At 37.8% G+C, this 12,716-nt stretch overlaps 1 protein-coding gene across 6 annotated transcripts in view; it reads right to left on the bottom strand.

The window, feature by feature from the left end:
- Positions 1–12,716, bottom strand: part of LOC111869804 (dihydroxyacetone phosphate acyltransferase) — an 81,144-nt gene that overhangs the window by 29,042 nt on the left and 39,386 nt on the right. For all 6 annotated transcript variants that reach the window (XM_023861578.2, XM_023861577.2, XM_023861584.1 and 3 more), the window contains exons 3-4: positions 5,959–6,135; positions 3,742–3,871 (exon numbers count right to left, since the gene is read on the bottom strand). In XM_023861578.2, coding sequence (XP_023717346.1) covers positions 3,742–3,871; positions 5,959–6,135 — 307 coding nt within the window. The remainder of the gene's footprint in view (positions 1–3,741; positions 3,872–5,958; positions 6,136–12,716) is intronic.

The raw sequence follows: 12,716 nt of genomic DNA, 5'->3' as shown, positions 1-12,716 counted from the left end.
GGGGGTGCAGCCAGAAGAGTGGGAAGAAAGTGGGAATGAGGAAGAGGTGGAGAGTGCTGCTAGTAAGAAAATATCACATGGTGCTGCTCTTAATCATTTGGAATTCTTGCTAGACTATCTTGAGAGTGAAGAAAACAGTTTATTAAGTGACAAGTTAATATTATGTAGGCTTCGTACAGATGTCCGTAAAAAGGAAAATGGCGCGAAAAAGCAAAGGACAATATTAAACTTTTTAAGTGTTAAGTGTGAATATTCATAAAAAGTGTTGGATATTGTTGAACACTGTGATTGAAATAACTAATTCATACTTCAGTGTAATGTAAAACAAGTATTAAATAGGCCATTAGATGACATAAAAATGAGGTTGAATAAATTTAAATACAGGAAGACCTATAGTATTACGAAGGTACAGTATTACAGTACTACTTGTAATAAAATTTGTCTTAACCAGGTTTTCGATTAATCGTGATTTCCATCCCCACCATTATCCCGGACAATCAAGAGTTGAGTGTATATTTTATCATTGTCTCGGAAAGTTACTGATGCCAGCAGCATAAAATGTTTCATTCTGAATATGTAGTGAGTTCAGGACACTGTGTTTGAGGTCATCATCAGTTTGATTTTCCTGTCCTCCTACATCCATCATCAATGGCCAAAACAAACGAAAATCACTTAGGAGGGTGGTTCATGATTTCCCAGCAAATTGTTGTCAATGGCACCTTTATCAAATTTGTTGTACAAGAACAAGCATTATCGTGCAGTAGGATGATCTTACACTTTCCCAGGTCTTTTCTCCTGAACTGCTTCATGCACATCATTGTGGAGCAATTTACTGTAATTCATTGTTAAACCACGTGGAAGAAAATCACCATGAATCATTCTCTCGTCATGGTCTTGCCAGGTGACAGCTGCGTCTCCGAATTTTTTAGACTTCTTCATGGCATTCAGAAAACTTACTGTATTTATTATAGATATTTGCATGTGACAGGGTCTCTTCCCCATATTCTGCATTTGACACAAGAAAGAATTCTGCTGGTTTCACCCTCTCTTTCATAAGGAATTTGATGATACAGTGCTTCTGCACCAGAAGTGACAATGTCTGATGCCATCATGTAACAGCTCTAACGTGCACAAGTGGAGCACATAGCTGGCTGCAATACAATGAGTGTAGTGCTGCCACAAACTCTCCATAAAAGAGATATCTTTTGTCCAATATCTTCATAAAAAAAATAAAGTCCATGTTAACCCTCAGGCACCCACATATAATTTTGAAGATCAATGTGGGTTCTAAGATACAAAATTATAGGGCTACACTTTGATCTCTATACTAGTTTCAGTTTCCTTTCTTAGGAATTTCAAAATGTGACAGGCATGAATATTGTGACATGTTGCGCAACGGAGAACCCCTCCCTACCCAGCAGCAACATGGCAACTCAGGCCACAGTGACGTGGCAGATGAGTCAGCGCTCCCCACTCCCCCTCCGCACGGTAACGTAACACGCAATGCTACGTACCCGTAACCCAACTTCCAACAGCGTTGCTACGTAACAGGCACACACAGCCACTATATAAGAGAGCTGCGCTGCTTGCGAGGAGAGTTGTAATGTGGCTATCGCCAAGTTCAGTAGTAGTCAAGCGAGTGTGTTATCAACAGTTCTCAAGGCAGCAGCCTGCGAGTCGAGTTGGAAGCTAGCCAGCGGCGAGTTACGAGTGAAAGTGTGATAATCAGTGACAGTTTGTGATAACTGAGAATTGATTGGGAGTGTGTGATACAGTAACACTTATATAGCTCCCGTACTGTGAAACGTGTAGACTACTGACAATAGCGTGATTTGATTTGCGAATAGGGTTATAAATTGTGAAACCCCGCAATATTGTTATAATTAATTGTAGGTTGTTTAATAAACCAATTAACGATCTCTACGGTGTCTTCAGTATCGAAACACGTTACAATATTGTCCATTTAACATGGACTGTTCCAAATTATTAACTTATTTCTGAGCATAATTCCCGCTACAGTAGATTCACAATTTTCCATATATTTTCTAATAAACATGATTTCAACAAAACTAGTATGATTTTTTAAGATCTACTACACATCACATTTCAGGACCCAATTCAGTAGCACTGTTATTACTCCTATCTCAGAAAATTAAACAGCTCCCATGTTCTGAAGTTAGGAAGAAAAAATAATAGAAAGGTGATATGGTTTACATTGGCACAATCTTCATTTAAACTTTCATGAAAATCTGTCAGTTGCTTGAAAAGTCATTAGGAAGGAGACCCAGACAGACATAACACAGCTGTCATTTAAAACAATGACAGTATGAATCCAGAAATTGAACTCAAACACCTAGAAGTATCGGACATACATACACGGTGTGTCCAGGATCAGTTAGGACTCATTGTTTTAATTCTGTCCTGCAATGCTATCTGTTGGCAAGTTGTGGCATTAAGATTCTTGAAGTTTCAACTGTTGCTGTCTATAATTTCAAAGCGTAAGCATTGCTGCATCATGTGTTCTCACCTTGAATGTAACAGTACTGTTCTGATGCTCATCGGAAAATGGCGGTTGAACACAGAATCAACATCAAATTTTGTTTGAAGTTAGGAAAAACAGCTGGAGAAGCACACAAAATGATGAAAACTGTACACGGTAGTGGTTGTTTGAGTCGCTCAAACATTTTTCGATGGTATGCTGTATTTCGTGACAGCAGGGAGGACACTGAAGATGCTCCACATGCATCAAAGCCGAGAACAAGTCACACTGAAGAAAATGTGGAAAAAGTGACCGAAATCCTTGCATCAGACAGATGTGTTTCTGCAAGACTCATCGTGGAGTGTTTGGGAATACCAAAAAGTACTGTGCATCAAATGTTGACTGAGGATTTGGGCAAACAGAAGGTATGTGCGCGGTTTGTACTGCACGCGCTGTTAGGCGATGAAAAACATGCCAGAGTGGAACACTGCAAAGACATGTTACGGTCGGCCCAAAGTTATACAAAATTTACAATATCAATTGTTACTGGTGAGGAGACATGGTGTTTTCAATATGAGCCTCTCATAAAGCAGCAGAGTGCAGCATGGTTGAGCCCAAAGAAGTCGAAACCAAAGAAAGTGCGCATGCAAAAGAGTCGAGGAAAGACACTGCTAACCATTTTCTTCGATTCCAATGGAATCATTCACAAGGAATTTCTGCCAGAAGGTCAAATAGTGAATTTGGATTATTATCTTGGAGTCCTCAATCATTTGTGGGCGAGAATTCTTCGAATTCGACCTGAATATCGAGAGTAAGGTTCCTGGTCACTCCTCCATGACAATGTTCCATCCTACAAATCGAAGATCATGCACGATTTTTTGGCCAGAAGAGTGATCACAGTCCTTGATCATCTTCCGTATTCGCCAGATTTGGCTCCAGCAGATTTCTGGTTGTTCCCAAAAGTTAAGTTGGTGATGAAATGAGACAGTTACGACACCATCCAGAACATCCAAAGGGAATGTACCACAGTTTTAAATGTGATTCCACAAAGAGAGTATAGTGACTGTTTTTGAAAACCTTTCAATCGATTCCAGTTATGTATTGATTCAGAAGGAGACTATTTTGAATAAAGAGTGAAATTTTGAAAATAATTCACGTCTTGTATTTTTAATGAACACAGTCCTAACAGAACCTGGACTCACTGTGTACATGGCACATGTGTAAAATGACTCTCATAATCAATTCAACAAATATCTGCCTACCCATGCCAGCTGCAATCGCTGGAATTTCAATCTTGTAGTGGAAACAGATATAAGACATGAGTATGAAATCCCCATAGCTTCGATGACTAGGTGCGAAGATTACGGGGTTGTCACCCATCACTGACAACACCTACAATGATAAACAGTGGAAATTAGTTAAGAGAAGCAACAAGAATACAAAGAAAGTAATGGTGCAACTGAAACAGAATAACTTAATGTATAATTCTGAATAGTCCACAGGGCACAGTGTTATTCTTAGAGAAAAGTTTGGACCACCCACTCTCATGTCCCTCAGCTACTATGTGGAGTTCACAAAAAATATCCATGAAAGACCATTGTACAAATTGTTATCCTCAGTGAAGTTTACAATATAAGATTTGAAGTTCTCACAGTGGTGACTGAAAATTAACGTCTTCTGGGATATTATGCCATGTGATTTGGTGGAGAGGTACCACTGTATCAGCAGCGTATTGCAGAAGACAGTAATCTCCAGCAGTTTATGCAATTTGGCCCAGTGATTCAAAAGTTTATTTAGGTCCTGTATATACAGAAAATTCTGTGAACAGTCTTCTATTCATGACACCAGCCTAAACATGCTAATGCCTATAGACAATTTCAGTATCAATGAAGGTAAAATATTCTTCAGTTTGGCAGCATAAGAATGAATACATCAATCACAACCTTAGTCCTGAATGGACAAGGGTAGTTATCTTCGAATTCCAGCCACCTTAATCTTCAGTGAAAGAGGTCCTAATATCCACTAAATCCTAACATTGCCACCAGGACTTCAATCCTCATTACCAAGACTGCAGACCATGGATTCACAGATTGAGTTGTTTTCACTCCAAAGAAAATTCAGTACTATTATGTAACTCACCCTATTTTGTGCATGAGTGGGTTTATGGGCATGGCAGCAGATATGATTATTTGAGCCTTGATTAAAATCAAGTTAAAATATCTAAGATTTGAGGTTATCACGGCGATGACTATGAAGAATGTCGTCTTCTTGGATGTGGCGCCATGTAGATCTTGTGTGAACCGATGTTTCGGAGGAACGTCAGTTCACACAAGATCTACATGGCGCCACATCCAAGAAGATGGCATTCTTCATTTTAAAATATCCCTTATTTAAGAGAATACAATCAAAGACTTGTCAAACTGCATGATGGTCTCACTACAGCATGTAAGGATGTAAAAGAAACTAAGGTTAAAAACTGACTGCAAAGCATGCAGTGTAAGTGCAAGCTAGATCATGAGAAATGATGACCAAGGGACTACTCGGCCAGGAGAATAAAGGAGTCAATTTTACAAACCCACATACACCTTAAAGCATGTTGAAATGAAGAAAAAAATCAAAAGAAAAATATTTCAAAAGGCTGTACAAGGGCCAGTCAATCTTTAAAGGCAATAGTAAGCATAACATGATTCCAGAAGAGAATTAAAATACAATCAGTTTTATAGACTTGTCCACTCCTGCAGCATAAAGACATACGTACATTACAGTGATCATCTAATATGTTCCACAACCAACCACGAAGGTGAAATGTTTGACATTCCCCATCATAATGAGGGTATTCCAGCAAGATGTGTGGCAGCAACAGCAGTATTAGTTTGTGCAGCTACACAATTAACACAGCATCATCAGGGGGCAACATTAGGACCAACATTTCAAACACCCGAACTTCCATGTCAATCCAAAGCAAACATATGAATAAACAAGAAATTACAATCAGATAATTCACACAAGAATCACCAAATAAGAGCCACAAGAGAGCAAGCAAGAAATAATATGAATATAATAAATAAAATAATATGAAGCTTCATCTTTTCAGTTCCCTGTAGAGATACACAGGTTGGAAGTCATGCTGAAATCACGGGAAAGCACCTCAGACATAGGAAAGATTTCATCTGGTGAGGCAGGGTTTTAAGACTGCAGGAGACTTTGAACACTAATAACTAAATAACCCTAGAAGAGGAAGAAAATGGTAATTGTTGTGGTAGACAAACATGGCCAAACCAATATGAGGAAGAGATGACGAATATGGGGATGATGTGGTAGCCATTCAGCATGCAAAGAGTGACAGTGAGGAAGAAGAAAGAGGTGATTACAGAATGGTACAAATGATGCACGAAAATGGTAAAGGCAAAAATGAAGGAATGGAACACCTGAGAGTCCCCTCGCAGGACAAGGACCAACCAATCTTGACAGAAACTCACCCTATTAATACTGGTTTCATTTACATATAAGCCATTGCATGTTCTCTTCAGTACTTTGAGTAGCAACAGGCCCAACCAACGGATCACTGGCAAACGGCGGTTATATCCTATCTCATCTAATATACTCTGCACAGTCTTGTACAGCTGCTCTTTTGGTACCTCCTGATCCTCGCTTGCCTGAAACAAAATAGCACTCAATGTTACATTGGCCTGCAGCCTGAATGCATCTGTACATTACTTGTATGTCTTGAAAGTGCTGCACAAAATAAATTGATGACAAATTTTTCAGATTCAATAAAAAATGTGAGTTATATTCCTAAATGAATACTTTTCAATGGTTTTTGTAAAATGCTTTCACAGCCAAAGCACGTTGTGCTCCAGTCCACAGCTCCACTGCAACTAAAATGCTTTGAAGTAGGCTGCTGGGTGGCAGTAGTAACAATCTGCCCACTCCAACCAATCCGGGAAAAAACACCACTGCCAAATCGCCCGATTCATTGACGCACCTTGTATATGAAAGCTATTGTAACATGTACTGCTAAGGTACATGTGTTCATCGATACAAAGTTGTGTGATACTTGTGACTGTTAATTATATCGTGTGCACTTCCTTGTATGGGCATTATGTATGTACTACACTCTGCTTAGCTCAATGTGTACTATATATGTTTGGGGCATGCAACAGGATACACGATGTGGAGATAAATTCTTTGTTCTCTGACACACCACTGTTGGTTCACTGATTATACAAGCTAGATCATGAGTATGCTGCATAAACATCTGGGCCCCTAGTCTTTGTATCATTATTTTCCTAAGCATAACATCAATGTAGTTTTATTTAGGGAGACAGTATCTATAAGTTACTGAAATTTAATCATAACTGCTATAGCAGTGTCATTTTGTTTTTTTTGGAGCCTATCTGAAATTCTCCTATTTTTGGAGCAGAATCTTCAAATTCACATTGCAGTAACCTATGACGGATAAATTCTTAAATATCAAATATGAATAAAGCACATGTAACCATTCATGTGCTAGTGAGGGCTCATATATATACACATATACATACTGGTACATACAAACAAGACATATGGCATTACAAAAACCGTTTTTGTTATTCAGGGGGCTGAGAATGTGTAAATCTGCCAAAGTCTTGAGACTGATTTCTCACCATCAAAATACAGTATGTGCCAAAAATATAGTACTGAAATGAAAAGACGTCCTGTTGATACCACTCTCAATTCATGTGAAGGCCCCTTCCACGACAGAACCTTCTCAAATCCTGAAGAAATGGTCCGATCACCATGTCCCTGTAGCGTTCCTGGGTGACAGTAAGAACATTGTCTTCCTCATCCTCAATGAAATAGGGGCCTAATATACCATGTGCTGAGATGGCACACCATATCGTCACACGTGTACTGTGTAGCGGTTTCTGGACGGTAACATCTGGCCGCTCAAAACCAAGCAAGATGTCTGGTGACCACTTCTGTATGAGCAGAAATAATACTCAACTATGAATACTTTTACCTCCGTCGAGAGATCCATATCCAACAACTGCACAACACAACTTCTTTTTCGCTACTGGGAACACATGCGGCTGGAGCTATGCCCCGTCAACAAATGCACATACGTGTTCGAGATGCATTAGTTAAAGTACTGCATATTTTGGTGCATACTGTATTTTCTCACAGATACTATGCATATGAGAAAGTGGTAACAGTTATCAAGCGATGGCTATAATAATCAATCAGTTTCAATGATACTGTTCTCATACCTTAATTACTTGTATATTTTGTGATTGCAACTTTCAAGAAATATTACTGACAGCAGCTGCATAAAAATCTTATCAAATATTCCTGTCTAAATTAGCTCCATATACAAGTAGACTTACTAACAATCATCAGCGTAAATTTTAATACAATAGGGCAACTGATAATTAGATATTCTGCATTAATCAGACACTAAAGAAGAAATGGGACTACAGCAGTTGTTTATAGACTTCAAAAAACCTACAATTTTAATGAGGAGAGAAATATTTAAGTATTCTCACTGAATTCTTATACCCATGAAACTAGTTTAAATTATACCTACAGCTGGGTGTCTACAGGTAAGAATTTGTCTAATCCATTTCCCATTGATTAACCTGAAACTAGGAGATGCTTTATCCCCACTGCATTTCATATTTTCTTTCCTCTGGCTACAGCATGAGAAAGGTTGCAGTGAACTGGGTCTGAACAAGATAAATCAGTCACAGTTTTATGCTGATGATGTTAATTTACTGGAGAGAAACAAAAATTGGTTTGTCACTGAATATAGCTCGTCACTCAAGGCAACTTGAATATAAGTATGCTTAAACACTACAGCTTATGTCTGTTTAAATATCAGTTACCACAGCTGCTATGACCATCCGAGGCACTTCAGAATTTACATTTTTACATTAATATGATTTTCAGGAACACAGAACCATAAGAAAATATTTACATAAGAACATAAAAGAAAATTTGATTGCAGTAAAACATCACACACGAACAAAAAACTCAACTGTCTGACAAAACCAAATAAGCATAAATTTACCCATTCCAAGATACTAAAATAGCTAAGCTTACTTACAAAAATTTCCCATAAATTATTTGAATTCTGAATTAACACATCATATAGGCCAATGATGACCTAACATAAGCATTTATTTTCCTATTACAAGATACTGAAACAGTTGAGCTTGCTTATTTTATGTTCTACAGTGTCAAATGGTAGGATGATCAGTGAATAATGAATCCATTTGTATNAATATCAAAGACATATTACAGCGCTTTTCACTGACAATACACACCGCACTAATACTGTATATTAAAGGTAGGCCTACTCACCAAATTACAGTAGATTACATCAATTGTTGTGCCTTACTGTACCTAGATACGAGTACAGTAATCAGTTATCTTCATCTGTTTCCTGTTACTTGCCCAATACACACTTTCTAAATTACGTTCAATGTCCATATCAGAGAAATTCAGAATGAAAATGACGTTACATAAGAGGTTGATGCATTTGTGCATATCGTACTAAGCAAGGTATAAAAACAGTTGCTTTATGAGGAATTAGTTCGTACCATTGAATATAAGACGCAATAGACAAGGTGTTGCAGAAACCGATGTTGCTATAACCAAGTTTTACTGTACTATCATAGCATTTTCCTGGAAGGGCTGAAGAAAAACAGCGAGCCTTAATCAGGATATGTGATGTCAGAATCAAGATTCAAACCACGCACCACCACTGCACCAACCTGCTCAGCTTTAAAACATGGAAGGATTTATGATCAAGAAATGTGTTAGAGGAAATTAAGTGTAATTAAAAAAAGTTTGTGTGATTTTAAAAACAACACTAATGGTGACTGCAACATCAGTAAAATTACTTTCTCAATATGCAGTAAATTATGATATACAGCAACCAGGTGGATCACAAACGGATAAAGGTAAAGGTAAGGGGTAAAGCCATCGCTGTAACTGGCTGTGGAGACCCATAGGGTTGTGAGATGTCAAGACTCCCACATTTTGTAGGCAATGGGTTAACAGCTGGCGGTAAGGTTGTCAGCCTTACATGCTGGCTGATCGGCCACCCTTTACTCCCAGGAAATTCCTGGTACCCATTTCTGCCAGAGGCTGAGTCGACCATAGGGCGATACTGCAGCTGAAGGATTAGGTCAACTGAAAAATCCAATGACCTTGTCAGGAATCGAACCCGCAACCTTCCAGCTTGTAGCATAGGGCCTCAACCAACTACACTACCACATAGCTAGGAATGAATAAAGAAGAAAATTTAATTCATTCATTATCCAATCAGTGACAGCCATAACTGCATTACAATATCCTATAATATATAGTATATTCAACCATGTGTGTTTTTGATTGGCTGTTTAGCAATGCTACCCATGTTGAGACTATACAGCGTCAATGACAGGTTGATTAATGAATGTGGAGAAGTTGGTGGAATGAGAATTGGCAGGGGAAACCAAAATGCATGGAGAAAACCTACCTCAGTGCCATACTGTCCACCACAAATCACGCATAACCTGACCTGGGATTGAATCCAGGCTACTGCAGTAAGAAACCAATTACTAACCACTTCAGCTATGGTAAAGCCTATAACCTCGTGTTCAGCAGGACACTGTATGAAAAGACGCTAACCAATCTTGTGGAACTGCAGTATGCAATATTAGACAAAAACCCATTTTTACATTTTAACTTCACACCATTCAGATTTGTGAGGTGAAAAACAACATTTTGAAGTTTTGTAAGCTCTTAGGTTACTTAACAAATATGATCTACTGCCATGATATTTTTAGGCATATAGAAATAACACAGTTACCATCCTATAATGAACTATTCTACATGAAATGTTAAACTTATATGGTGACATATTACACACATCTATAATTACTACCTATGGTAATGTAACCTGTGAGGTCTAATCTTTCGTTCAATCATCAATGGCTCTACAGCCCTTTGTTGTGCCTCAGCCCTTTTTTTAGTTCCATAACCCTACACACAGCTGGTAAAACTCCTTGGCTGCAAGGCCGCTGCCTACACACAGAACAGCACAAACACAGAATAAATGCATACATACATCCATGTCTAAAGTGGGATTCGAACCTAAGACCTCAGTGTTCAAGCGGACAAAGATCCTTCATAAACCTAAAATTCAAGGTGACAATAGCAGATGCTTTTAATACTTGTTTTTTAGCAATAAGAAAAAGAAACCGCATGTACTTTATACGGTTCTACTGTACTAATTCAACATTACAGTAAAAAAAGTACAGCCATCCCTGTAACAGGCCGTGAAGGCCCACAGGGTTGTGAGACATTGGGGGTCCCTATTATCTAGACAATCGGCTCTAAGATGGCGGTAAAGTTGTCAGCCTTAAGCGGCGGCCTCGTTCTACTCCCCAGGAAAATTATTTAATTAATTCCTTGTACTCATTTCTGTTAAAGGCTGAGTTGAACCCAGGGCCATAGTGCAGCTGGAAGGACTAGGTCAATTGAAAAAATCCAATGACCTCATCGGGACTTGAACCCGCAACCTTCCAGCTTCTAGCATAGTGCCTCAACCAACTATGCTACCGCTTGCCCTCAATTCAATATTATATGCATAATCAAAATACTGATCCCCCCCTTAAAAATATTTACTGATGTTAGTATTCTGCTACTAAATACTTAATTTACATGATAATCATCATCCTCGCTGGCAAAACGGCCCTTTCTGAGCCACAGCTTTCCTTAGAAAATTCTGCCAGATTTGTCCATTCCTGGGAATTAGACCGTCTGGTTTCCACTTTTCTGGATTTGACAATAATAATTTAACAAAATATGAAAAGCCTGTCACAACTGTGATCTTCCGGAATACAGGGCACAACAAAAATAATTTATACAAGTCTTTATTAGAGTCTGTCACAACACAACAATACAATGGTCAAGGCTAAAATTAGCTTACCTACATGTTTACCATATTCACACACTATTGAACTGCAATTGCGATGGTGAAGCTGGATACTTGATAATTATTACATTATAAAATATATGGTATAAAAATACAATGGACTATAAACTTATTATAAAAACAAAAGTTACTGCGTAAAATATGGTTAAAAACTCTTCGTGTGATATTCCATATCATCNAGTCCAAAATCCCAACATATCAGTGTATCAACTCAGTTGTTGCACTTTTTTTATATTCCCGCGGACATACAGCAGTATAATCAAGACTTGTATACATGTAATAAACTGCTTGGAGGTCCGTGATATAGATGTAGTATAGTTTTGCCATTAATCATTTGCCCGGTACCTCATCTTACAGTGTATTTTGTCCATTCTGTAGGGAATGTAGATTGCAACTGATTGCAACATGTAGCTAAGCTAATTCTAGCCTTGACCATTGTATTGTTGTGTTGCGACGGGCTCTAATAAAGAACTGTATATAATAAAACAACAGGATGCATGAATTGAAAAAAATTATTTATAACATTTGTAAAAGAATGTATAAAATATACAGAATTTTATATCCCTGATAAAATGTTTCCTGATACTGAGAACAAAACTTATTGAACTCCTAGAAACATTAATTTTATCTAATGCTTCCACATGCATACAGAGATGAGCAGAAATTAAAATTTTAATAATTACACAACCTACACATAACAAATTAATTTGGTGAACAAATTCCATTGTCTTTAGTTGTATTTAAAATTACACAGAATTTCAGAAGCTGGCCCTGCTTCCATCATCATGTGTAAAAAAGGGGAAAGGATCCTACTCAACTGAGTCCATTAAACCAAGCTAGTCCCAATCACTAGGCTAGCTCTGTTCAACAGACATAACTTTAATGTGCAATTTATAATTAATAGCCTACTTTCTTTTGAAAGGCTGCAGTGTTGGTATTTCTGAGGAGAGGGATTTATTGAGTACGTACCCAGTTTCATGAAGATTGGTTAAGGCATTCCAGTAACTTTAAGGTTACTATGGCAACAATTTGAGGGGCTGCAATGTTGCTATTACTAATAGAAGGGATTACATACATACATACATTTCATTTCACAAGTCCAAACAAATGGACATGAAGGTCATCATACAAAATTTAAACAAACACACAGATAACGAAATAATTAAAACTAATTGCTTATGTTATGCTCCACATATTCAGAAACTGTATAAAAGGAATTATTCATAAGATATAAAAACAAATTTAAACAAACACACAGATAACAAAATAATT

Source organism: Cryptotermes secundus, unplaced genomic scaffold (genome assembly GCF_002891405.2).
Source record: "Cryptotermes secundus unplaced genomic scaffold, Csec_1.0 scaffold123, whole genome shotgun sequence".
Taxonomy (NCBI): domain Eukaryota; kingdom Metazoa; phylum Arthropoda; class Insecta; order Blattodea; family Kalotermitidae; genus Cryptotermes; species Cryptotermes secundus.
Note: the sequence above shows the minus strand (reverse complement) of the source record. Positions and strands in the feature narration are given on the sequence as shown.